Source organism: Piliocolobus tephrosceles, chromosome 19 (genome assembly GCF_002776525.5).
Source record: "Piliocolobus tephrosceles isolate RC106 chromosome 19, ASM277652v3, whole genome shotgun sequence".
Classification (NCBI taxonomy): Eukaryota; Metazoa; Chordata; class Mammalia; order Primates; family Cercopithecidae; genus Piliocolobus; species Piliocolobus tephrosceles.
The window spans coordinates 23167419-23195049 of NC_045452.1; the positions used below are offsets into that span (position 1 = coordinate 23167419).

A 27631-nucleotide genomic window follows, 5' to 3' on the forward strand; every position below is an offset into this window, starting at 1 on the left:
GACAGAGCAAGATCCTGTCTCAAAAAATTAAGAAAATAAAGGAACAATTAGAGTAAGACAAGCAGAGGCCAGGCGCGGTGGCTCACACTTGTAATCCCAGCACTTTGGGAGGCCGAGGTGGGTGGATCAAGAGATCAGGAGTTCGAGACCAGCCTGGCCAACACGGTGAAACCCCATCTCTATTAAAAATACAAAAATTAGCTGGGTGTGGTGGCACACACCTGTAGTTCCAGCCACTTGGGAGGCTGAGGTGGGAGAACCACTTGAACCCAGGAGGCAGAGGTTGCAGTGAGCTGAGACCATGCCATTGCACTCCAGCCTAAGTGACAGAGTGAGACTCTGTCTTAAAAAAAAAAAAAAAAAAAGACAAGCAGGACTTCAACACATCTAGTGGAATAAATTTGTAAATTCTTGTCAATTCCCTTAAATTCTCTTCTGGTCTTCATGTGACTCAGATTGGTAAACATCAGCTGAGCACTCAGTCCATCCCAGATCCAGGGGATACAAGATTACTTAAGAAACTGCTTCCCCTTCAATTCAGTCAGTGCTAAAAGAGACCGACTTAACAGAGGACTGTAGAATGATGTGATCTGGGTGACGGGGAGACACTCGGTACCAGGGGAGGTACCTCATCCAGGCTCCGGAGCCAGGGACTTCCTGGAGGAGGTGAAACTGGAATTGAAGCTTCAAAAAGATTCATCATTGTAATCCATGTCACTTACTGTTCGGCATCTTTCTCTCTCAATTTGTACTTCACATGTGCAGTTCCATGCACCCGTGTCACCTGGATATTTATGGTCAGTAGCTGATATTCATCCTATCGATGAGTCAGAGCTGGCTTCAGCAGCTCCCAGTTACTGAACACAGGCCTATGTCTGGTCTTCAGCCCTATGAGTAGGGGCCTCAGTGAACACGACCAACACAGTGCACCAGCTGCCTCAGCTCTGCACCTTTCCAGAGAAAGCCCTTGACAGTTCTGCAAAGAACTGCATCCATCTATCCCACACCTGGAAGCCCTTTGCAGCCTCCCTGGGAAATATCCCCCAGTCTGCAGGAAAACGCAGCCAGAGCCACTGGACCTACTCAACTGATGATCAGTAAGATTATGCCAGCCTCTTCCGGCACCTTCCTTTCGGGCCTAGAAGTGAATATGCGCTGCTGGTCAAGGAGAGGACGCGGCGCAGGGAACGTATTCTTTCTTTTTTTTTTTTTTTTGAGACGGAGTCGTGTTTTTGTCGCCCGGGCTGGAGTGCAGTGATCTCGACTCACTGCAAGCTCTGCCTCCCAGGTTCAAGTGATTCTCCTGCCTCAGCCTCCCAAGTAGCTGGGATTATAGGCACGTGCCACCACACTAAGCTAATTTTTGTGTTTTTGGTAGAGACAGGGTTTCTCCATGTTGGCCAGGCTGGTCAAGAATTCCTGACCTCAGGTGATCCGCCCACCTCGGCCTCCCAAAGTGCTGGGATTACCGGAGTGAGCCACTGTGCCTGGCTGAGAATGTATTCTTGATAAAGTTCTCCCTCAGCCCGGCCTCTCAGCTGCACAAGGTGTTAGATGTTCTTATGGGGCCACTGTGACTCTGACTCCAGACTCCTGTCCGGCATTACAGCGCCCCTGCAGAGACACAGCTGTAGGCACAAAGAACACCACATTCCTAGTGAACTGGGGGTACATACAGTTGATGAAAACTCAAGCACAGGGCATGGGATGGACTCAGTGGCATTGATAAGGACACCAACAGACCTCAGACCATCTGCAGTGGACATCAGACCCCTGAGCTAGGAAGTCCAGGAAGTGCAGACAATCCCAACACTCCTGGCATGTGGCCCCCATCCGAAGGTCTCTAGGTATGCATACGGCCCTCCCTTCCCACTACCTCTTGCCTCCCTGGCTGCCTGGCCCAGCAACCCACTGGTGTGGTCCCTGTCTGACCTAGGGGATGCTGCCTGCTGGACGCTGTGAGTGCCGACTGGGGGCTGCCAACATGGACTCCCGGTGGTGTGAAAGTTCTCTAAGGATAGGGAGTTGCCTAGCTGGGTATGTTATTAAACTCTGAATTCCTCATGGGGTTTAGGCTGGTGCCAGGTATGTGATAAGCACTCATTCATGGTCTCAGAGGCTTAGGACATCTGCACCTTAAAAGGAGCCTGCAGAGGCCGGCGCGGTGGCTCACGCCTGTAATCCCAGCACTTTGGGAGGCTGAGGTGGGTGGATCACCTGAGGTCAGGAGTTCGAGACCAGCCTGGCCAACATGCAGAAACCCCGTCTCTACTCAAAATACAAAATTAGTCAGGCACAGTGGCGCATGCCTGTAATCCCAGCTACTCGGGAGGCTGAGGCAGGAGAATTGCTTGAACCTGGAGGTGGAGGTTGCAGTGAGCCGAGATCACACCATTGCACTCCAGTCTGGGCAACAAGAGCAAAACTCCACCTCAAAAAAAAAAAAAAAAAAAACGGAGCCTGAAGACAGCTCACAGGAGTGAATCTCCAAGAGAAAAAGGTCTTGCAGCAGGTGGGTATGTTCAAGAAATACAGGGTGCCTCCTATTCCTTTTGAGATCGTACTGATGGACACCTGCCCACTCCACCTTTGTGATAAGCGGTCTTCCACTCAAGAGAATTCCTGGGCCAAGGAATGCTGAATGCGGCAGTCCAGCCTGAGTCCGCCCCTTCCTGCAAATCACAGGTCAGCTGGGGCCCTGCACACCAGGCCCACTCTCAGCCTTACCTTCATCCCCGGGGTTGCAGAGCAAGGGGCGCTGGCCAGGGCTCTGGCTGGAAACAGCAGTAAGGGGGTCTCTTCTTTGTAGTCACAAAACACTCTCTGCTGGTCAAAACACACAACTCTGCAAAATTAAATGTTTTGTGTGTGTGTCATAAATATATACATATATATGCTTACTTTTGCATAAAGAAACATTGGGGTATGAGAAAGAGAGACAGGGATAGAAAGGACATTTCTAAAGTATACTTCATTGAGGCTGGGCACGGTGGCTCACGCCTATAATCCCAGCACTTTGGGAGGCCGAGGAAGGTGGATCATCTGAGGTCAGGAGTTTGAAACCAGCCTGGCCAACAATGTGAAACCCTGCCTCTACTAATAATACAAAAATCAGCCAGGCATAATGGTGCGTGCCTGTAATCACAGCTACTTGGGAGGCTGAGGCAGGAACCTGGTAGGCAGAGATTGCAGGAGCTGAAATCCCGCTACTGTACTGCAGCCTGGGCAACAGAATGAAACTGTGTCTCTAAATAAACAAACAAACCTTATCGGAGGTTTTGAGCTTTGAGCCACGTACTGTTTTTTGTATTCAAAAGTTGAAATTGGCCGGGCATGGTGGCTCAAGCCTGTAATCCCAGCACTTTCGGAGGCCGAGACGGGCAGATCACAAGGTCAGGAGATCGAGACCATCCTGGCTAACATGGTGAAACCCTGTCTCTACTAAAAAATACAAAAAAACTAGCCGGGCGTGGTGGCCGGCGCCTGTAGTCCCAGCTACTCGGGAGGCTGAGGCAGGAGAATGGCACGAACCTGGGAGGCGGAGTTTGCAGTGAGCTGAGATCCTGCCACTGCACTCCAGCCTGGGCGACAGCATGACTCCATCTCAAAAAAAAAAAGTTAAAATTAATTTTTATTTAATTTGGGAAAGAGCATAATTTGGGGAGGGTCATTAGGGAGGGAAGGACGGTAATTACCGGATAAGCTGGGATCATGGGGAAAGGAAGAAGCCAGAGGGGGCTCCTGGAGTATTTTTGATTCTGTACAAAATGGAATTTTGGGAAACAACAAAGGACTGCTTAGAAACCAGCTACAGGCGGACCAGATGCGATGGCTCAGCCTGTAATTCCAGCACTGTGGGAGGCCGAGGCGGGTGGATCATCTGAGGTCAGGAGTTCGAGACCAGCCTGGCCAACGTGGTGAAACCCTGTCTCTACTAAAAACTACAAAAATTAACCAGACGTGGTGGCAGGTGCCTTAATCCCAGCTACTTGGGAGGCAGAGGTAGGAGAATCGTTTGAACCTGGGAGGTGGAGGTTGCAGTGGGCCAAGATAAAGTCATTGCACTCAAACCTGGGGGACAAGAGCGAGACTTCTCTCAAAAAAAAAAAAAAAGGAAGGAAAAAGAAAAGCCAGCTACAGGCCAGGGGCAGTATTCACACCCGTAATCCCAGGACTTTGGGAGGCCAAGACCGGAGGATGGCTTGAACCCAGGATTTGAGACCAGCCTGGGCAACAGTGAGACCATGTCTTTACACAAGAAAAAAAAAGGCCAGTGTGGCAGCATGCACCTATAGTCCCAGCTGCTCGCAAGGATAAGGCAGTGAGCCATGATCCCACCGCTGCACTTCAGCCTGAGCAACAAAGACCCTATCTCAAAAAAAAAAAAAAAAAAAAAAACTGCTACTATGCAGAAAACCAATATTTACTGCGGCCCACCTGGAGCTTCAGAGCCATAGAACTAGAGCTGAACAGCACCTTAGAGGTCACTACATTAGGTGGTTCGGGAACTGAGACCCAGAGTTGCTGCCAAGCTTGCTCAAGATCCCACAGCAATGTACGGCAGAACCAAGAACCTGGCATCCCCTGACAAGTCTGGCTTTGCTCTGATGCTGGTCTGAGGTGGACAGTGACATCCAGAACCTTGGCTTCACCCACACATCCAAGTAACCCGAAGACCACAGGAGCCACCGTCCTGGTGGGAGAGTATGAGAGGGGACTACAGCAAACAGCCAACTGGCACCTTAAGCCCCCACAATGACTGGGAAGCAGGGATTCCTTATCCAGGACAAGCCTGAAGCAGGCTGGCAGAGCTGCCCCCTTTTCAGTGGTGCCTGGTCTCCTGGCACCTGCCCCTTTTCCCCTCTCCCCTGAAGACCAAAGAACCAAGCAGTAGATTTTGTCACTTCCTTTTGGGGAACAGGCTTCAGGCTGTGTAGATGGTATGAAGCCCCAGTTACGCATGCCACATGTACACTGGCGTGCCTTGCGGGGTAAGCGTGCAGGGCATAAACACAGCATCAAAACACGCCACAAGCCCTTGAGGCTCACCAACTCATAGGAGAAGGCATGATGCCCACCTGCGTCCCTGCATCTGCCAACACAGGGTATCTTGTGCTGGGCTGCCTGAGGTGCTGTCCTTGCCTGTCATCTTCCTTTTTTCTTGCAGCCTTAGGTCCCAGCCCGGGATGGTTTCTACTGTGTGCCTGAGCCTCCAGGGCTCCTCCGTGCCGACGCATGCTTGCTGTGGGCGTGGAGCTTACCATTCTCACCTGGCAGCCCCAGTTATGGCTCCCAGCCTGGGGGAGAACTTCCCTTTCCAAAGTTAGATAACAGGCTGGGCTCTGTCAGAGGATTGGCGCGACAGCTCCACGTGCTGCAGCTGGCGCAGGGCCAGGCCCGCCCTGCCAAGCAGCGGGAAGGGAAGGCCTGGCTGCAGCCGGAGCTGGCAGGTGGCCAAGCCGGGGGTGGACGGGCGGGCCGGGACTGGTGCTGGCCATTGGCTGCCTCAAAGCTCCCACCCCGCCTGCCTCCCCTTAGCCTGCGGCTTTGGCCGGCCCCTGCCTCTCCAGCTGCTTCTGAACTCCCTGGAGCAAGCACCTCCTGCTGGGCTGTGTGAGCTGCGACTGGGTTCCCAGTGGCCCCTGCCATGGACATGCCCGAGGTCCTCAAGTCCCTGCTGGAGCACTCTCTGCCTTGGCCAGAGAAGAGAACAGGTAGGCACGCAGGTGACCTGCAATGGCTGGCTGCCCAGGTACTCGAGGGTGCGAGGGGGCAGCCACAAGCACAGTGGCAGGACGGGCATCTCCCAGCCAGGGAGGGTCCCGGTAGTGGTGTGCCCTTGGTCTCAGGGTGCAGAGTGCGGAGAGGGGTTCGAGGAGGCATGTGTCACACCGGCTCTGGGACTGTTTCCTAGGCCTGCCGGATTTGGGGAAGCCATGGCCAGTGTGTGGTCACTGACAGGTGCTGTGCTCATGTGGGACCAGGACACGACAGGCGGTCCTGTTGAAAGAATCTGGCTGGATGCTGACTGCTTATGAAGCTCCCTCCCACTGTACACTGCGGGTGGCAGAGTGGCAGGGACTGTGGATTTGGGCAGCAGGAGCCTGGGTCTGAAGCAGAGGCTTTCCTTGGTGCGCCTGCTGCAGCTCCCGCTTGCCGGAGGGCTGAACTCATGGATGGGATGGAAGCTGTTATGTAACAGGACCACAAGGCTCGAAGCCCTGCGTTCCTAGGATACCACAGGCAAAACACGCACGAGGCAGGAGAGAGGAGGGCGTGGACCAAGGGGCAGACCTGGTGGCCAGCACCAGTTGTCTCCTAAGTCCTGCCTGGGAACCCCACGGCCAGATTAGTTCGGGAGAGAATCCTGATAAATCTCTCTCCAAATCTCTTCTGTTCCCAGACTTCGGGGTCACCCCCAGGTCCCCAGGGCTCCAGCTCCTCCTTGCCTTTAGAGGGGCCCCGCTGGCCTCTGCTGCCTGAGTCTGACTTGGGTGCCTGGGGTGTCCTCTCAGGGGACCTTTCTCAGGCCTCCCTCTCATCCTGCTGTGCCAGCACCTGCTACCTAGCATCACCAGGTGGCCCTGGTGGTCCCTGCAGGACTTCCTTCCCCAGGATGCTCTCAGCCCATTCCCAAACCAGAGCCAGGAGACAGACCCCACAGCCCTCGGCCTCCCTTCACCCCTCTGGAACCGGGTGTGGGTTTGCTTGTGCTAAATCAGGAAATCAGGAAAGGAGGGTCAGCAGGTTCTGCTCCTAAGGACACATTGCCCGAACGGGAAGGGGGTTCTGGGAGCTCAGGGCAGGGGCTCCCGAGCTCTCGCATGCAGCTCTGGGCTCAGGCCCCTCCGACCACACCCCACATTGTCGAATGCTGGGACAGTCCAGGCCACCCTCCAAGATGAGTGTCACAGAAGGCGCTCCTGGGGCCTCCTAGCACTGGGGACACCAGTTGTTCACCAGGAGAAGCCCACCTCCTCAGGGAAGCCCTCTGCAAGTCAGCCCGAGGGATCTGCCCCCGTTCGGAGTCCACACCCACAAACAAGCCACAGCTGACTTTTTCGGCATCTCTGAGTGGCCTGTGAGGGTTGGCAGAGCTGAACACCTATCCAAAAGCTAAGGTAGACGGTCCCCTCCTTGGTCCAGGAACCCAGGAAGGGTGGTGTAGCCCCTGCTGGCTCCCCTCAGGTGTCCCAGGATGTCCCCCAGCACGCACACGAAGGGCGAGGCTGCCACTGGGACAGGGAGGATTCTCAGGGGCGACTCGGGGCACTGCTCCTCAGATGAGGATAACAAGGCCTTTGAAGTGTGGCAGCAGCTGCCAGTCTCTGGCTCCCAGCTGGTCTGCAGAGCCCTGCAATAGCCGAAAAGTCCCCTCCCTCACTGTGGATGAGCGAAGTCAGGGCCTGGCACATAGGGGACCGCCCAAGGTTTCAGGCAGAGCTTTGCCGAGCACTGGCAAGCTGTGGCCGAGAATTAGTCAGTCCAGCATGGCTGGGCAGGTCCAAGGGGTGTGGGCCAGTCTTGGGTCACCTCCTGTCACTTCATGTGGCGTCTGAGGGTGAGAAGCATGAGGTCCCACGGGACTGACAGATGCTTGCAGCCAACTGCTAGATAAAATGGGGGGAAGAGGGTTGAAGAGCCACAGGGGTCACAATGACCGCAGCGCATTATTGCCCCCTAATCTGCAATCAGTTTCCCAAAGCTGCCCGAATCTCCAGACCATTTATAAACACAAATGTCTACCTGAAAAGCAATAGACTTTGTTGAAAAGAGGGTATATCCGCCACACAGAATGATTACGGAATTACTTGCCATTGGGGACCATGTACTTAAGTTGTTGTCGAAGTGGCTTCTCTCCCATCTCCCACTGCTCTGACTTTGGGTTTGAATGGGAGAAAGACGACAGAGACCAGGTGCTCCAGAAAACAGGGACGCCCTCAGGCCCGCGTGCCCTTGCTTTGGTGGACTTCCTGCTGCTCCCGTCCGGTGGAAGGGGGCAGTTATCTCTTTGGAGGACTGTTTACAAACTCCCTATTTTCCCTTCTTTCTCCTGCCCCACGGCTGTGCTTCAGCACGCATTTAGGTCACGTGCAGAGTGTATCTCGCCTCCAGTGGGAGGGAAGTGTACAGGAAAGCCGCGCGGAGTGTGAGAAAATCCAGGTGTGCTCTATGCTCTCTGCTCCATGCAGTCTCTCACTCTACTTTCTTTTATTTTCTTTCTTTCCTTTTTTTTTGAGACACAGTCTTGCTCTATTGCCAGGCTGGAGTGTGTGCAGTGGTGCAATTTCGGCTCACTGCAACCTCCGCCTCCCGGCGGAGAGAATTTAAGCAATTCTCCTGCCTCAGCCATCCAAGTACCTGGGACTACAGGCGCCGCCACCATGCCAGGCTAATTTTTATGTTTAGTAGAGACGGGGTTTCACCATGTTGGCCAGGATGATCTTGATCTCTTGACCTCGTGATCCACCCGCCTTGGCCTCCCCAAGTGCTGGGATTACAGGTGTGAGCCGCTGCACCCACTGTTTTTTTTTTGTTGTTGTTGTTTTAGACATTATCTCACTCTGTTGCCCAGGCTGGAGGGCAGTGGTGCAATGTCAGCTCACTGCAACCTCCACCTCCCATTTTCAAGCCATTCTCCTGCCTCAGCCTCCTGAGTAGCTAGGATTACAGGCACCTGCCACCACGCCCAGCTAATTTTTGTATTTTTAGTAGAGACGGGTTTCACCATGTTGGCCAGGCTGGTTTCAAACTCCTGACCTCCAGTGATCCAGCTGCCTCGGCCTCTCAAAGTGCTGGGATTACAGGCGTGAGTCACTGCGCCCTGCCTCATTTCGTTTTCTAGTTCAATGACGCCCCTTGAAACCTAGACTTGGGGCCCCTCTCCCTAATGCTGCCCCTGGGCCTCCCAGCCCAGTCCATGTAGACCTTCCCTCTTTCCTGTCCCTGGATAAACAGACTTTCTCCACCAGAAGTGACCAGCTCCCAGACTCCCTTGGCTTCCAGCGACAATGGCTGCTTGGTGGCCTTCACTCTAGGCCAGGAGTTCAAATAATTTCCCTTTTGGTAGAGAAATCCATTTCCAACAAAAGGGTGGATCTGTAGCCCAAGCCCTGACTCAGTTTCCCCTCTATGTCCCTGGGCCCTAAATCCTGAAAAACACTCTTCCTGTGTTCACTCCCACCCTGTCTCCCAAGGATCCTTTTCCAAGAGTTGATTCTGTTCCAGACTGCTCACTCCAGCTCTCACGTCTTTCTCTTCCAGCTTCCAGAAAGACATGTGTCTCTAAATCATATGATTAGCATTTTATACCCTATCCTTCCCTCTCCCATGGGGCCTTGGCTATGCTTAGAGATACCCCTCCCACTTTCCTGTCATCTCCAGTCACTCAGGCCTCCGTTTCAGGGAGTTGTGGAGCCTGAACATACACCTCGAAGGCTGAACAAGGCCTTTGCTTTGGGCTGGGCAGGTGGCATCCCCACCTAGAGGCACTCCTGATCTAGAATCCTTTCTGGACAAGGCAGCATGGCCCTGGGAAGAGAGCAGGGGGCTTATGATCAGAGTCAGGACACAAATCCTAATTCTATAACCCACTGGTTGGGACTTGCCCCCCTCTCTCTCCATCTCCAGACTTTAAAAAGCAGAAAAGAATATCTGTGTCACGAGCTTGTTGCCAAGGTTAAGTGAGTTATCCCATGTGAAAGTGTCTGCAAACCATGAGGTGCCATGCTGATTTTTTCTGTGAAAGGCAAACAGCAGCGTGGCCTGGCATCGTGCGCCTTCTACCTACATCCCACTTGCAACCTGACCCTCATTCCCTTCTTTCCACCTTCCTTTGAAGAACTGGATGTTACAAGTTGGTGTGTACACACACACACACACACACACACACACACGGCTGTCTCCTTGGAAACACGTGCTGAGGCTCCTAGAGGCATGGTGCCATCTGCCCTGCATGCAACAGGACAGCCCCATTTCACAACAGGCAGGATCTCAGCAGGACTTGCTGGGGCGGAGGCAGGGGTACAGGAAGAGAGAGCCTTGGTGTCATCCTCTTGGTGGATTGAGACAAAACAGCCAAGAGGGTGGACTCGGTGCAGCCTGGGCTCTCCTGAGCTTGGCCTGAGTAAAGGGCCCTGTGTTTGCCTCCATGCACAGCCTGGGAACCAGAGCAAAACTGAGAAATCGAGGAGTTTGCTTTCAGGGACGAGGATAGTGGGGGAGAGGGCCTTCTACGTGCTGGACATGCTAGCTCATTTAATCCTCACTACCTCCTTCTAAATGGTATATTTCCCCTGTTCTTCTGGTGAGAACATGAACTCAGAGACACTGGCTACCCTCAGGGCCAGTCTCTCTCTTCTTCCTTCCCACCCTAGGAGCCCAGAGCCTTCTTCTCTACCTGCCCCCCGCCCCACCCCTTCAGAGACGTGAGAAACTCATTCTCACCAAGTGCCAGGCATTGATGGCAGCGTCGAGGAGTGCTCCTTGCAGATGGCTAGGCTGCCACAGGACGGGCTCCTGACTTGACAGCCACCATCTCCTGAGCGTGTGCCAGGACTGTATCACGTGCTCCTATGTCATTATCTGTGCAATGGCTCTGTAAGGAAGGTATGATCATCCACTCTACAAATGAGGACATCAATGCTCAGAGAGGGAAGGCCACACAGTTGCTGAAGGATTCAAACCCAGTTCCTCCTGACACCAGGCTCGTGACTACCCATAGGGTTCTCTGGGCTCTGAAAGCATGTCTCGGGCGGTAGCTCTTGGTCGCCCAGCCACTCGTCACGTGCTTCCAGAGCATTTGCTATGCTTGGGGAGCCCGGGGTGAATGAAACCGACTCTACTCTTGCTCCCCTGGCATTTGGATTCTAGAGGGGAGACACAATCAGCTGTGTTTAGGCAGGAGGCGGTGGTGGTCAGGACCAGCCTCTCCCAGGGAGAGGCATTTGAACCGAGGCCTGCAGGCCTGGAGGGTGAGGAAGAGCCAGCTACCTGAGGAACTTCCAGGCTGTGGGAAGAACACCCGCAAAGGCCCTTCCTGGGACGGGAAAGACAAAACAGGTCTCAGGAATAAAAGGCCACTATGGCTGCAGAAAGCAAGCAAGGGGGAGAGGAGTACGAGGTGAGCGCCTGCGGAGCCTTGACAGTCATAAAGAGGAGTGATGCTGTCATCTCCCTGTCTGTAAGGACCCCCCACACTCACTATTCTTGGGGAAGTGGCTGGTGGGGAGAAATGAGGTATCCCCAGAACAATCCAAGCAGGAATTACAGTAGGAGTTAACTTTAACTGAGCCCATGCTATAGGCCAGGTGGTGTCCTAGCACTGTGCCTGAATGGACTCCTTTACTTCGGACACCAAGGTACAGAGAGGTTCAATAATTTGCCCAAGATCACCAACAAATACAGTTAACCCTTGACTACCACGGGGATTAGGAATGCTGCACTGCACGCAGTAGAAAATCTGCGTATAATTTTTGACTCCCCAAAAGCTTAACCACCAATAGCCGGCTGTTGATGGGAAGCCTTACAGATAACATCAACAGTTGACGAACATATATTTTGTACATGTATTATATACCATATTGTTTTTTAGACGGAGTCTCACTCTGTCGCCCAGGCTGGAGTGCAGTGGCATGATCTAGGCTCACTGCAACCTCTGCCTCCTGGGTTCAAGTGATTCTCCTGCCTTGACCTCCCGAGTAGCTGGGATTATAGGTGCCCACCACCACGTCCGGATAATTTTTGTATTTTTAGTAGAGATGGGGTTTCACCATCTTGGCCAGGCTGGTCTCGAACTCCTGACCTCGTGATCTACCTGCCTAGGCCTCCCAAAGTGCTGGGATGACAGGTGTAAGTCACCACGCCCAGCCTTTTTTTTGTTTGTTTGTTTGATTTTTGTTTTTTTGGGGGGGAGACGGAGTCTCTGTCACCCAGGCTGGAGTGCAATGGCGTGGTCTCGGCTCACTGCAACCTCTGCCTCTGGGGTTCAAGCAATTCTCCTGCCTCAGCCTCCCGAGTAGCTGAGACTACAGGTGCGCACCATCACACCCGGCTAATTTTTGTATTTTTAGTACAGACAGGGTTTCACTATGTTGGCCATGCCTGCCTCAGCCTCCCAAAGTGCTGGGACTGCAGGCATGAGCCACCACACCTGGCCTATATAATGTATTCTTACAACAAAGTAAGCTAGAGAGAAGAAAATGTTATTAAGAAAATCATGACCGGGAGCAGTGGCTCATGCCTGTAATCCCAGCACTTTGGGAGGCTAAAGTGGGAGAGTACTTGAGCCCAGGAGTTTGAGACCAGCCTGAGCAACATAGTGAGACCCTGTCTCTACAAAAAAATCAAAAAATTAATCAGGCAAGGTAGTGCACACCTGAAATCCAAGCTACTCTGGAGGTTGGGGCAGGAGGATTGCTTGAGACCAGCAGTTCAAGGCTGCAGTGAGCTATGACAGCACCACTGCACTCCAGCCTGGGGGACAGAGCGAAACTGTCTCAAAAAAAGAAAGAAAGAAAATAATAACAGAAAATACACTTACTCTTAAGTAAGTTGAAGTGGATCATTGTAAAGGTTTTCATCCTTGTCTCCATATTGAGTAGGCTGAGGAAGAGGAGGAGGTGGAGGAAGAAGAGAGGTTGATCTTGTTGTTTCAGGGGTAGCAGAAGTGGAGGGGGAGACAGGAGAGGCAGGCAAACTTATTGTAACTTTTGTTGAAAAAATCCACATGTAAGTAGACTCATGCAGTTCAAGCCCCTGTTGTTCAAGGGCCAACTAAAGTGGAAGCAGAAGTCAGCCCCATGGGGTCTGGATCCAGAGCCCCACCTCTGTCCTCCCAGCACAGCTTTGACTGCAGAAACCGTGGCTATCAGGTGGCGGCTTCTGAGACATCACAGAGGGCAGAGGTGAGGGCTTCTCTCTGGAAAGGGCACTCTTCGGGCAGCTCTCCATTTGCAGACCAAGCCCTGGTAGCAAACAGAATGCAAGACAAACAGGAAACTAGCACTTTTGAGAGGAGGGCAAGAATCAGTGAAGAGCCTCCACCCACTACTTCTCCCCTGGAACACACTGAGACCAAGGTACAAACCACAGAGCCCAGCCACAGGCATGCGGGCTAAAAAGGAGAGCTGCTGAGAAGGCTTGTGCGGGCAGACTTACGGAAGGATGGCTCACGTTTGCTGTTCCAGGTTCAACTGTGAAGCAAACACAATGACTGTTATTTAACATTATTAATGCCCCAAATGCGTATCACTTAGCTCTGAAACGTTTGGTTAACCGTCCTACTAGCACCAAGAACAAAGCAAGCCAACAAATATTTACTGATCGGGTGGGAATTTTTTAAAAAAAGAAAAAAGAAAAGAAAAGTATATTTTTACTGAGTTACTACCCTGAACAAAGCACTGTGCCCTCCTGCATTTGATTTGGGCAAAAGACACAGATAACCAGGCTTTGTTAGAGCTCAATGGAAGAAGCCTTATCACCCTCCTGCTCTCACACATCCCAGGCCCATGTCCCATTTTCAGTAACTCAGAAAACAGAATGGGACTGTTCTACTAGGCGCTGAATATATGCCCAAAGAGATCATTATAGGGTATCTGGCCAAAGGCTCCTGTGTTGGACTTTTAGCTCCTCTAAACTTCAAGTTTCAGTAAAAATAATCCAAACTGGCAAAATGGCTTAATGAAAATCACTTATTCTGCATATGTTCAACTGACAAAGTTTTTGTTTTGTTTTTGTTTTGTTTTGTTTTGTTGAGACAGTCTCGCTCTGTAGGCCAGGCTGAAGTGCAGTGGCGCAATCTTGGCTCACTGCAACTTCCACAGTGATTCTCCTGTCTCAGCCTCCAGAGTAGCTGGGATTACAGGTGCCCGCCACCATGCCCGGCTAATTTTCATAGAGATGGGGTTTTGCCATGTTGGCTCGTCTTGAACTGCTGGCCTTAAGTGAGCCACCCACCTTGGCCTGCCAAAGTGCTGGGATTACAGGCATAAGCCACTGTGCCAGGCCTGAACAAAGTTTTTAGCTTGGGCTGGCTAGCAGGTTTCTGGAACAGTAATGACTAGAATGTACAGCCAGTCGTCCAGCTCTGGAAAATGGACATTTCACATCCAATCTTGTCTGTAGCTTAGGCTCTAAACCCACCCTCAGGCCCGCAGCCTTGTCCTCACACCCAGAATAATTCTACTCCTGACCCAACACAGCTTGAACGGGAAGGGAAGGGTGGGTACCCACCCACTCCACAATGTATACCGTGCCAGGCAGGCACCTGGCATCACACATCACAGGTCATCCTCACAACCATCCCGTGAGGTGGGCATAGCCATCTCTGTTTCCAAGGAAAAGTAACTGAGGGTTAGGAGAAGTCACTTGCCTATGGCCATGTGGCTGGGTCAGCAACTGAAGAGGGTCTCCCCACAAAGTCACTGCTGCCCCAGGACCCATGCTTCCCTAAAGAAACCAGTGTGGTTTTGTTTCTTGTTTCTTGTTATTTGGAGACAGGGTCTCTCTCTGTCACCCAAGCTGGAGCGTAGTGTGGCACAATCACAGCTTATTGCAGCCTTGATCTCCTGGGCACTAGCAATCCTTCCACCTCAGCCTCCTGAGTAGCTGGGGCTACAGGCGCACTACCATACTCAGCTAATTTTTTTTTTCTTTGAAAAAATGGAACGCTTCACGAATTTGCATGTCATCCTTGCACAGGGGCCATGCGAATCTTCTCTGTATCGTTCCAATTTTAGTATTTGTGCTGCTGAGGCGAGCACATCAGGCTGTTTACTGTTTGTAGAGATGAGGTCTCACTATGTTGTCCAGGCTGGGCCGCTGCTCCACATCATACCTTTATTTTTCTCTCTTTTTTCCCCTTGAAAAACCTCTCTAATCTCTCAGCCTTTAAAGTCTTAATCATGTAATAACATGTTCTTCTTAAGGGGTTTATTTCTTCTTCTTGAGACGGAGTCTCGCTCTGTCTCCCATGCTGGAGTGCAGTGGCGCGATCTCGGCTCACTGCAAGCTCCACCTCCCGGGTTCACGCCATTCTCCTGCCTCAGGCTCCTGAGTAGCTGGGACTACAGGCGCCCGCCACCACGCCTGGCTAATTTTTTGTATTTTTAGTAGAGACGGGGTTTCACCGTGTTAGCCAGGATAGTCTTGATCTGCTGACCTTGTGATCCGCCCGCCTCGGCCTCCCAAAGTGCTGGGATTACAGGTGTGAGCCACTGAGCCCGGCCGGAGTTTCTTTCTTTGTAAGGCTCACAAACTATGGAAATTAGCTAACTACTTCTCTCAACATTTATACCTTCACTAAGATGGGGCAAGGTCACACCATTATTCCCACTTTAGTGACAGGAGACAGAGGTAGAGAGAGGCTGCTGTGGTGGAGAATGAAGAGGAGAACATAATGGCTCCCACCTCCAGGACGGCACTGTTTAACGCTGCAAACTAGCAATGTAGCTAACCTCTCACAGCTTGCAATTAAGCATGATAGAGAACGTGTTTACAATGCTCCTGCAGTATTTGTGACACATCATTTACCCTCTGGTTATCCAGAGGAAAAAAACCCTCTTTGGGAAGTGTCAGTACATGAACACCAAGTTCTGGAGGCTTAACCTGCCAGTCTCACTTCTCACCAGCATCACTTGCCTGTTATGGTAGTTGCTCCAGGCTGGGAGATGACTGGAGTAGGCATTATTCATTTTGGATAACTACAGCTAAAAAAAGAAAATCTAAATCTTTACTTCCTCTTACTACATCCCATCTTTCTCATAAACACGTGTTAGAACCTTCCACTGTTACCATTAATCATCCTCTAATACTTTGAGAATGGGTTTTTCTTCCCAGCAATAATGTCATATTAGCCATGAGACTATATGGATATGACTCTAAGCCATCAAGTCTCCTCATGGCCAAACTAGCAGGTTTTTTTGTTGTTGTTGTTGAGGTGGAGTCTCGCTCTGTCGCCGGGGCTGGAGTACTGTGGCCGGATCTCAGCTCACTGCAAGCTCCGCCTCCCGGGTTCACGCCATTCTCCTGCCTCAGCCTCCCGAGTAGCTGGGACTACAGGCGCCCACCACCTCGCCCGGCTAGTTTTTTTGTATTTTTTTAGTAGAGACGGGGTTTCACCGTGTGTTAGCCAGGATGGTCTCGATCTCCTGACCTCGTGATCCGCCCGTCTCGGCCTCCCAAAGTGCTGGGATTACAGGCTTGAGCCACCGCGTCCGGCCTAGCAGGTTTTTTAAAAAGCTTCCTATATTGTTTTCTTTTTTTTTTTTTTTTTGAGACAGAGTCTCACTCTCTTGCCCAGACTGGAGTGCAGTGGCATGATCTTGGCTCACTGCAACCTCCGCCTCCCAGGTTCAAGCAATTCTCCTGCCTCTGCCTCCGCCTCCTGAGTAGATGGGATTACAGGTGCTCACCACCACACCCAGCTGAATTTTTTTTTTTTTTTGAAACACGGAGTCTCGCTCTGTTGCCCAGGCTGGAGTGCAGTGGCGTGATCTCGGCTCACTGCAAGCTCCACCTCGCGGGTTCACACCATTCTCCTGCCTCAACCTCCCAAGTAGCTGGGACCACAGGTGCCCATCACACACCCAGCTAATTTTTTGTATTTTTTAGTAGAGACAGGGTTTCACCATATTAGCCAGGATGGTCATGATCTCCTGACCTTGCGATCTCCCGCCTTGGCCTCCCAAAGTGTTGGGATTGTAGGCATGAGCCACCGCACCTGGCCTATTTTTGTTTTTTTGTTTTGAGACAGAGTCTCCTTTGTCGCCCAGGCTGGAGTGCAGTGGCACGATCTCAGCTCACTGCAAGCTCCGCCTCCTGGATTCACGCCATTCTCCTGCCTCAGCCTCCCAAGTAGCTGGGACTACAGGGGCTCGCCACCTTGCCCAGCTAATTTTTTGTATTTTTAGTAGAGACGGGGTTTCACTGTGGTCTCGACCTCCTGACCTCGTGATCCACCCGCCACGGCCTCCCAAAGTGCTGGGATTAGAGGCGTGAGCCACCGTGCCCAGCCTATTTTCGTATTCTTAATGGAGACAGGGTTTCGCCATGTTGGCCAGGCTGGTCTCGAACTCCTGACCTCAGGTGATCCGCCTGCCTCAGCCTCCCAAAGTGCTGGGATTACAGGGTTGAGCCACCATGCCTGGCCCCTGTATTGATTTAATCAATTTCCTTGGAATACCCTTTGTCTAGGTTAGCTTCCCCTAAAGATATTTAAGTTTAGCCACACACAGAATTCTCACTAACAATTCTACAACGCAACCAATTTTCTGTACACGATTAACTATTTTCACTACAGAGAGTGACACAAGTAACATACTAACCTCTGGGATAATGGATATGCCAACCAGTTTTAGTAAAATTATGAAAACTACATTTATTGAAGGTTTGCAACTGTGAACCTACACAAATTGGCTCACAGAAACCCCATAAGGTAGGCCAGGCGCGGTGGCTCACGCCTGTAATCCCAGCACTTTGGAAGACCCAGGCGGGTGGATTACCTGAGGTCAGGAGTTCGAGACCAGCCTGGCCAATGTGGTGAAACCCCGTCTCTACTAAAATTAAAAAAAATTAGCCGGGCACAGTGGCGGGCGCCTGTAGTACCAGCTACTAGGGAGGCTGAGGCAGGAGAATGGCAGGAACCTGGGAGGCAGAGTTCGCAGTGAGCCGTGATCCCGCCACTGCACTCCAGCCTGGGCGACTGAGTGAGACTCCGCCTCAGAAAAAAAAGAAAAGAAATAAATTAGCCGGATGTGGTGATGCATGCCTGTAATCTCAGCTACTCAGGAGGCTGAGGCAGGAGAATCGCTTGAACCCAGGAGGCAGAGGTTACAGTGAGCCGAGATCGTGCCACTGCACTCCAGTCTGGGCAACAAGAGCAAACCCCGTCTCAAAAAAAAAAAAAAAAAGAAAAAAAGAAAGAAAAAAAACCAACCCCATAAGGTAAAGCCTGCCCTAACTCCATCTGACATAAAAGGAAAAGGAGGCCTGAAAAGGTAAAACAATGGAGGCATCAGATTCAGAAAATGACTGAGGTTCAGTTAGAGTGGCAGTGAGAGCTTGAATTTTCTAGTCAGACCCATCATCCTGTCCCTACCACCACCCACAGTCCTTCAAATCTCTTGCTTTCCAGGCCTGGTCAGCTACCCAACTTCTTTTTCCTTCTCAACCCCCCACAAAATTATTTTATTTATTTTTTGAGATGGAGTCTCCCTGTGTCGCGCAGGCTTGAGTGCAGTGGTGCGATCTCGGCTCCCCGCAACCTCCCACCTCCCAGGATTCTCCTGCCTCAGCTTCCCCAGTAGCTGGGATTACAGGCGCCAGCCACCATGCCCGTCTAATTATTTCTGTACTTACAGTAGTGTCGGGGTTTTGTCGTTGGCCAGGCTGGTCTCGAACTCCTGACCTCAGGTGATCCGCCCGTCTCAGCCTCCCAAAGTGCCGGGATTACAGGCGTGAGTCACCAAGCCCAGCCTCAACAAAATTCTGATTGCATCAGCTTGACAACTTTTAGCTGGCTGTGGGTGTTTGGATCATGTGTCTACCCCCTGAACCAAGGGCTATCACTATACCACCCCCCAACCCCTCCTGCTAGATGGGCTGGGCCACTGCAGGGATGCTGGATAAACAAGCCAAGCTCTGCCTTCCGGGCGTTAAGCGGGGAGTCTAATGTTGCTTGCGTTTGCAGCGGAGTCTGATTTGTACTATAAAGAGGTACAAAGCTCTGAGCGCTGTTTAGGAGCAGCTTTACATTTATGTACCGCTCGACATATTACATTTTTACAGATTCCTGCAGAACTCCCGGGGAAGATTTATATTTTAAGAGAGGAGGTGGTTCTCCCACAAAACGTGGGATCGGTACCTGGTGTCAAGGAGGTTTTTGTTTTCTAGGTAAAAGAAGGGAGAGTCCTAGAAAGGAAAAGAATTTCACATCTGTTTGGGACTGTAGAGATTATCTAGCCCAATCTCTTAATTTTATGGCCGAGGAAACAAGCTCCAGTGAAGCAACCGGACTTTCCCAAGGTCATAAGCTAGTAAGTGGGAGGGCGGAAGCATGTACCCGAGCTCTGGCTCAGGACAGAGCCTCAGGGATGCTCCCTCCACGCTAGTGTTTATCTGGATGCGTGGGCAACCCGACACCCCGCTCCGGGGCGGCCAACCCTGCTCGGGCCATCCCTACGGCTCGGCAGGTCGCGGTCCTCGGTCCTGCCCTCAGGCGACCTCTGGGTCGCGTGGGAGCCGAAGTGTGGGCTGGGCTCTGCGTCCCTGCCCCGCGACCCTGGGCAGAGTCCCCAGAATAGAAAGGCCTATCCCTCCCTTCCCCTGCCGCCCCGCCGCAGCCCCGCACGTGCGGCGCCTCGTGCACCTCCCAGGGCCCCGCCCCCGCCCTCCATTGGCTGTTCCCGCGCCTTCCTCCTCTGCCCCCACCCCACGCGACCAGACTCGGCTGTGCCTCCACGTGACCCACGGGGGGCGGCACGCCGCGCGAGCAGTAGCTCGGATAGGTCCCCTTGGCCGGCCAGGCCGCTCCGAGCCCCGCCCCTCTTCGGTGGCGCGTCTGGAAGGTTGCAAGTCGGAAACAAGAGGGAGAGGCTGCGGTGGTTGGGGAGGGCAAGGGTTATGAAGAGGGCGGTGAAGGGGGAACACTGGTGGGGGGCGGGGAACACTGGTAGGAGAGAAGGGACCGCGCCGAGGAAGGCCCACGACGAAGACTCCAGCTTGCTCCAATCAGGGGACACAGGGGCGGCGGGGGGGGGGGGGGGGGGGGGGGGGGGGCGGGGCCTCCGCGGGGGTCCTCACCTGGCCCCGCACGTGTCTAGCTTATCCCGGCCGTCCGACCAATCACGACGCGAGGAACTGCGCCTGCCCCCTCTCGCAGGCTGGGCCAATCCAGAGCCACGATCCGGGGAAGCTGGTCTGGCCTCATGAATAATTAATATGCCAGAGCCGGTCCGCAGGCGGGGTAGCGATGGAGGGAGGCGGGGGCGCCGTTGGGCGCCTGCGCAGTAGCTGCCCGTGTCGGCAGCTGCAGCGGGTCGCACGGCTCCGGCCCATCTCGGGGGGCGGGCGGGGGAGGCGAGGGGCGCGAGCCGAGTCCGGGCACGATGTCCGACGCGGGCGGCGGAAAGAAACCGCCTGTGGACCCGCAGGCAGGACCCGGTCCGGGGCCGGGGCGCGCAGCTGGGGAAAGGGGCCTGTCGGGGTCCTTCCCCCTGGTCCTGAAGAAGCTGATGGAGAACCCCCCGCGCGAGGCGCGCCTCGGTGAGGGCGGGGGGGTGGTCCGCGCGGGCCTGGGGGCGGGGCTTATACAGGGGCGGGGCTTCGTGAGGGCGGGGCCAGGGAGGCTAGGGGTCAGGGAACAGTGGTCCAGCCGTCCAGCGGAGGGGGATGGGGCCCGGATGACAAGGAGCTTGGAGGACGAGGCCAGGGGGCTGGGGACAGAGGGTCAGGGGCGAGCTGAGACGGTGGGTCTGGCGGGAGAGGATGGTGGGGTGGTTTGAGGAGGCGGAAGGGGATCGGGAGTAGTCACTTAAATGACGCTCCGGGGCCCCTCCCCCGGAGCCACCTGCATCGGAGTCACTTGGGATGCCTGTTTAAAATGCCGGTTCCTGCACCCCACCCAGTCTGCGGTCACCGGGACAGGGGTCTTGCATTTTAAGGAGCACCCCACCGCACCCCCATTATTTTCTAAGTACACAAAAGTTTAGGAAGCGCAGGTCTACGGTAGCGGACTGTCATCGTACCTTACCCCTCCCGGGGGGACCTGGCTTCCTCCCGGGGTGTGAGTAGCCGCAGCTGCTAGGTCCACGCGGGAGCCATTCTGTTGAGGGGCTTCTGCTGAGCGGGTGGGGGAGGGGTGTGGGCGAGGAGTGCGGGGCGCCGTGGGAGGGGAGTTTTGGGCCAGGCAGGGAAAGGATGAGGGTCAGATGAGGCCACTAAGGCCCTTCGCCTGGTTGGTTGTGGCTGACCCTAGACTCTGGGGCCACGGCGGCAGGACTGAGCTTCATCTTTTTGCCTAGGCCACAAACGTCCCTGGGGCATATGTGGAAAGCAGGTCTGGCCTTGTTTTTCACCCTGGGAGATGGGGTACAGGGAGCAGCAGGAGGGCCGCCTGTGGTGGGGTTGTGGGTGCTCTGAGGTATACTTTGAGTGTGAGACCTTTGCATTTCTAAGAGCCATCAGTAATTCAGGATTTGGGAAAGGGATAGGCCTTCGAGAGTTATCTGGCCTGGGGAATGGATTTTACTTTTCAAAATGCCGTTTCTCTTCTTTTCCCGGGTGTGTTCTGAGGCTCCCATCCCTGTGGCTGTCACTGTTGAGTTATAAATAGCTTCAGCACATCAGGTGAGGCCAGCCTCTCTCCTCCTGCTTTGGGACCTCATGTGCACAAACCCTTTTGTTTGTTTTTGAGACCATGCTTTGTTCCAAATCTGAGGCTGAGACAAGCTGCAGTGACAGGTGTACACATCTGACAGTTTCTTGTTTGAGATTACCAGGTAATAATCATCCATAACAAGAATTCTGCCCGATATTCGTAGACTGCTCGCAAAACACGCTGACATCATCTTATTTCATTAACAGTCCTAGAGGGTATTCTCCCCACTTCCCAGATGAAGAAAATTGAGGCTCAGGGAGGTGAGGGTGCTTCCTCAAGGTCACACAGCTAGACCTTTGACACTCAGTTTGGTGCTCTTTCTACTGTATCACGCTGGCAGCCACTATTGCATGACCTGAGTGATGGAGTAAGTCTTTCATCTCTTACAATTTAAAATTGCATTTTACAAAAACACAGATTTAAAGTAGACTTAATTGTTTAGGCCAGGCAAAACCTGGAACTTACTGTTGCCTGTCCTTCAGTATGGCTGCTTTTCTATCTCCTGCCTTCTCCTGCCTCCTTTGATCCCAAATGACCCCACCTGATATGGGTCACAGTCATTTCTGAACAGAGTGAGGAGACCAGCTCTCAGGGGAGGAGAGCAGGAAGGCCATCTGGCCCACCCAGCCCACCAAGGCTTGACTTTCTTTTTTTTTTTTTTTTGGAGACGGAGTCTTGCTCTGTCGCCCAGGCTGGAGTGCAGTGGCTGGATCTCAGCTCACTGCAAGCTCCGCCTCCCGGGTTCACGCCATTCTCCTGCCTCAGCCTCCCGAGTAGCTGGGACCACAGGCGCCGGCCACCTCGCCCGGCTAATTTTTTGTATTTTTAGTAGAGACGGGGTTTCACCTTGTTAGGATGGTCGGTCACCTCGCCCGGCTAATTTTTTGTATTTTTAGTAGAGACGGGGTTTCACCTTGTCAGGATGGTCTCGATCTCCTGACCTCGTGATCCGCCCGTCTCGGGCTCCCAAAGTGCTGGGATTACAGGCTTGAGCCACCGCGCCCGGCCAGGCTTGACTTTCTTACTTCCCAGTTGGCTTTAAACCAAAGCCTGGTATAGAAAGCAGTTGCAGGAATTCAGGTTAATTTGTATTAGAAAGCCATGATCAAGTTGTTTGTCAAAATCTCCACCTTCCTAACTCACTGCGTGTGTTCATTTGTGTTGGACCAACAAGCTACTATTTGGTCTGGGAGTCTGTGTGTGACTGGTTTATTTCCAACTTAATCATATTTGATTTCTCCTTTTCACTTATAAATCCAGAGTTCAAAATTGTCTCCCTCAATTTTGAAAACCCATCATGAGCTTGTCATGATTTTATCTCCCACTTCCCTGATTAGCCTCCCTGTCACTTTGATTTCCTTCCAACCTTGTCACATTGCTCTCTTGTCTTTTTAAAATTGCTCCCTCTTGGATATCCCATACATGTAACTTTGTGACTGAGACAATTAGGCAGATCCAGTCCCCACTAATTGATTAGTTTTGCTTTGAATAGGAACAGTCTTTCTTCTTCAGCTCCACCCCTCTCCTTCCTCCCAGAAAACCTGGTTTCAGTCTTTTCTGCTTATTCAGGGATAAAGGTCTCTTGAAATGGTTGCTTTGAAAAGGGTCCTGAAAAGACAGCTCCAGGCCCTTTCTAATAAACCTAACCTGAATCTGTTTGCAAATCCAATATTTGACATGTATTTTTCTATAGTCCACCGTCTGCCTCTGCCTACCCCTTGGTGGGCCCTTGAGATCTAGAAATAAATCAGTTCATACCCTCAATGAGCCCACAGTAACAATGATGCCTGCGGTGTGCCAGGAACACTGTAAAGACACTTTTTTTTTTTTCTTTTGAGGTGGACTTTGGCTCTTGTTGCCAAGGCTGGAGTGTAGTGGTACAGTTTCGGCTCACTGCAAACCTCCGCCTCCTGGGTTCAAGCGATTCTCCTGCCTCAGCCTCCCAAGTAGCTGGGATTACAGGCATGTACTACTGTGCCTGGCTGAGTTTTTGTATTTTTAGTAGAGACGGGGTTTCACCATGTTGGTCAGACTGATCTCAAACTCCTGACCTCAGGTGATTCGCCTGCATCGAACTCCCAAAGTGCTAGGATTATAAGCTTGAGCCACCGCACATGGCTCTAAAGACACATTCCAATGCTATCTCTGGCTAGGCGCAGTGGCTCACGCCTGTAATCCCAGTAGTTTGGGAGGCCGAGGCGGGTGGATCACCTGAGGTCGGGAGTTCGAGACCTGCCTGACCAACATGGAGAACCCTCGTCTCTACTAAAGCAAAATTAGCCAGGCGTGGTAGCGCATGCCTGTAATCCCAGCTACTTGGGAGGCTGAGGGGGGAGAATCACTTGAACCCAGGGGGCAAAGGTTGTGGTGAGCTGAGACCGCGCCATTGCACTCCAGCCTGGACAACAAGAACGAAACTCTGTCTCAAAAAAAAAAAAGTTATCTCTAATCGTCACTGAAGAAACAGCTTTATCCTTATGTACAGTGGAGGACACCAAGACTCAGAGAGGTTAAGTAACATGGCTAAGGTCACACATCAAACAGCGAGTGGCAAAGCTGGTACTCCTCCCTGGGCTGGGTTGCTGTGGAGAAGCATAACTGGAGGGAACAGGACAGGGGAATACAAAAGTGCTTGGCCTGAAGATCTCAGCCCTTTCTAAGCTAAGGTATCCGGAAAGGTCGGAGACTCCATTTCCCTCCTTGTAGTCTCTCTCCTGCAGATGCTAATCCTACAGCCTATTCTGTTTTTGTTTTTGTTTTTTTGTGATGGAGTTTTGCTCTTTGTGGCCCAGGCTTGGGGTGCAGTGGCGTGATCTCGGCTCACTGCAACTTCTGCCTCCCGGGTTTAAGCAATTCTCCTGTCTCAGCCTCCCAAGTGGCTGGGATTACAGGCGCCTGCCACCACGACCAGCTAATTTTTGTATTTTTTGTAGAGATGGAGTTTCACCGTGTTGGCCGGGCTGGTCTCAAACTCCTGACCTCAGGTGATCCGCCTGCCTCAGCCTCCCAGAGTGCTAGGATTACAGGCGTGAGCCACCTCTCCTGACACCTGGTTAATTTTTGTATTTTTAGAAGTGACAGGGTTTCACCGTGTTGGCCTGGCTGGTCTCGAACTTGTGATCTCAGGGGATCCACTTGCCTGGGACTCCCAAAGTGCTGGGATTACAATCCTGAGCCACCGCACCCGGCCAGTGCTACAGGCTATTCTGAATTAACCCTGTGGCTGGGTGCGGTGGCTCACACCTGTAATCCCAACACTTTGGGAGGCTAAGGCGGGTGGATCACCTGAGGTCAGGAGTTCGAGACCAGCCTAGCCAACATGGTGAAACCCCGTCTCTACTAAAAATACAAAAAGTTAGCTGGTCGTGGTGGCAGGCACCTGTAATCCCAGCTACTTGGGAGGCTGACACAGGAGAATTGCTTGAACCCAGGAGGCAGAGGTTGCAGTGAGCTGAGATTGTGCCATTGCACACCAGTATAAGCAACAAGAGTGAAACTCTGTTTCAAATAAATAAAATAAAACTGGCCATGTGCAGTGGCTCATGCCTGTAATCCCAGCACTTTGGGAGGCTGAGGCAGGTGGATCACCTGAGGTCAGGGGTTCAAGACCAGCCTGGCCAACATGGTGAAACCCTATCTCTACTAAAGATACAAAAAATAGCTGGGCATAGTGGTACGTGCCTGTAATCCCAGCTACTCGGGAGGCTGAGGCATGAGAATCGCTTGAACTGGGAGGTGGAGGTTGCAGTGAGCCGAAATTGGGCCACTGCACTCCAGCCTGGGTGACGAGCAAAACACTGTCTCAAAAAAATATAAAATAAAATAAATAATGAATTAACCATATGACCACTTAAGGTCTCAGAGCATGTGGTGAGCCTTCTGGGAAGGCCATGCATGGATGAGGATGGGATGCCATGTCTAAAGGAAAATAGCCGGGCCTGGTTCAAGTGCGAGATTTTAACCGGAGAATAGAGTGGGCTCTTGAAATGCATGGGTTGGAATCGGGGCTCTGAGAAAGATGGACCAGGCCTGTGAGACCCACTGCCCACTTCCTGGGATTGAGTTAATCTGCTGTGTGGTATTTCATCGCAGATTTTGTTTCTGCAGATAAGGAAAAGGGGAAGGAAAAGCTGGAGGAGGATGAGGCCGCAGCCGCCAGCACCATGGCCGTCTCAGCCTCCCTCATGCCACCCATCTGGGACAAGACTATCCCATATGACGGCGAATCTTTCCACCTGGAGTACATGGACCTGGACGAGTTCCTGCTGGAGAATGGCATCCCCGCCAGCCCCACCCACCTGGCCCACAACCTGCTGCTGCCTGTAGCAGAGTTAGAAGGGAAGGAGTCTGCCAGCTCTTCCACAGCGTCCCCACCATCCTCCTCCACTGCCATCTTTCAGCCCTCCGAAACCGTGTCCAGCACAGGTTGGTGAAAGGACATTGGGCAGGGCCACCTGTCCCAGGCAAGGAAGTCCATTTCCCACTGAGGGCTGCTTGTGTCCATGTACCCAGGGAGTCCCTTCTCTGAGGGGAAGTCCTGGTGGGGCTGCAGTGTGGAGAAACTCTTCACTCCCCACCCTTCTGCACGGTTCCCGAAGGCTGGAGATAAAAACAGTGGTCATGTCATCGGCAGCTGGAACCTTTTTGTTGGTTGGTGTGCTGCAAACAGTCAGGATGGGACCTTCTAGGCCAAAGCATTACAGGATAGAAATCCCATTCTGCATTTCCTCAATGCTGCTCTTTTTTTTTTCTTTTGAGACAGAGTCTCCCTCTGTTGTCCAGGCTGGAGTGTAGTGGCTCAATCTTGGCTCACTACCACCTCTGCCTCCTGGGTTCAAGCAGTTCTCTGCCTCAGCCTCCCAAGTAGCTGGGATTATAGGCGCCAGTCACCACGCTTGGCTAATTTTTGTATTTTTAGTAGAGACGGGGTTTCACCATGTTGGCCAGTCTGGTCTCGAACTCCTAACCTCTCGTGATCCGCCCGCCTCAGCCTCCCAAAGTGCTGGGATTATAGGCATAAGCTACCATGCCCAGCATTAATTTTTGTATTTTTAGTAGAGATGGGTTTTGCCATATTTGTCAGGCTGGTCTGGCTCACTGCAACCTCCACCTCCTGGATTGAAGCAATTTTTATTTTTAGTAGAGATGGGATTTCGCCATATTTGTCAGACTGGTCTCAAACTCTTGACCTCAGGGGATTGACCACCTTGGCCTCCCAAAGTGGGGAATGCTTTCTTCGTGCCAGGGCATAGGCAGTATTCAAGTCCTACAATTACCTACTAGCCTGGGCAACAGAGTGAGATGCCATCTCAAAAAAAAAAAAGAAAGCATTCCCACCACCTGGCCAGGACAAACATTATCTTCAGAGTCCGTCCTTATTCCTCCTTTTTACATTTTACCTCTGGGGATTTGTTTTCATGCCCCTTGGACACGAACATACCAAAGGAGACGTGATTCCTGTTTTGGGGGCTCTGTAAAGCTTTCTGCAGGCTCCGAGGCATACAGGCTGATGGCTCCTGCCATCCGGTATGTCACCGCAGGAATCCACACCCAATAAGTTCTCATACTGTATTTTTTTTTCTTTTTATTATGGAAATTTTTTCAAAAAAAATATAAAAGAGATGACTATAATGAACCTCTATGTAACCATCACCCAGCTTCAACAATTCTCAACTCAGAAGCAGTTATTTGCAATCAAATTATAAGTATTTCAATATGTATCTAAAATATAAGGGTTCTTTTAAAAAGACGTAAGGAAAATACTACTTCTACATCTAAAGTTGACAATAAATCCATCAACATTCAGATTTCCAAAGTTGTCTCATAAACGGTATTTTACAGGCTGGGCGTGATGGCTCATGCCTGTAATCCCAGCCCTTTGGAAGGCCAAGACGGGCAGATCACGAGGTCAGGAGATCGAGACCATCCTGGCTAACACAGTGAAACCCCGTCTCTACTAAAAATACAAAAAATTAGCTGGGCGTGGTGGCGGGTACTTGTAGGCCCAGCTATTCGGGAGGCTGAGGCAGGAGAATGGTGTGAACCCAGGAGGTGGAGCTTGCAGCAAGCCGAGATCGTGCCACTGTACTCCAGCCTGGGCGACAGAGCAAGACTCCATCTCGAGAAAACAAAAACAAAAAAACATGGTATTTTACAGTTTATTTGTTTGAGTCAGGATCCAGACAAGGTCTATACATTGCATTGGGTTGATATGTCTTTTCAGTATATCTATAAGCTCTCTTTCCCCCCCCCCAA

At 52.2% G+C, this 27631-nt stretch overlaps 2 protein-coding genes and 1 non-coding gene across 4 annotated transcripts in view; 2 read left to right on the forward strand and 1 right to left on the reverse strand.

Moving 5' to 3' along the window:
• The first annotated feature begins 5644 nt into the window (after positions 1 to 5644).
• The window catches only part of TEF (TEF transcription factor, PAR bZIP family member), a 32362-nt gene continuing 10375 nt past the window's right edge, over positions 5645 to 27631 (forward strand). Inside the window, exons 1-2 of one of the 2 annotated variants that reach the window (XM_023221881.1) lie at positions 5645 to 5714; positions 25484 to 25801. In XM_023221881.1, the coding sequence (XP_023077649.1) occupies positions 5648 to 5714; positions 25484 to 25801 (385 nt within the window). In that variant the 5' untranslated portion in view covers positions 5645 to 5647. Of the gene's footprint in view, positions 5715 to 19859; positions 20263 to 25483; positions 25802 to 27631 lie in introns of those variants that run through there. The other variant, XM_023221880.2, reaches the window with a different exon arrangement.
• Positions 7199 to 11854, forward strand: LOC111549106. The gene is given in 4 exon segments (XM_031934647.1): positions 7199 to 7342; positions 7945 to 8258; positions 11361 to 11370; positions 11618 to 11854. Coding segments are annotated over 4 exon segments (705 nt in total).
• Positions 14656 to 14762, reverse strand: LOC111549181. The gene has a single exon (XR_002733635.1). It is a non-coding gene; the product is annotated as a U6 spliceosomal RNA (small nuclear RNA).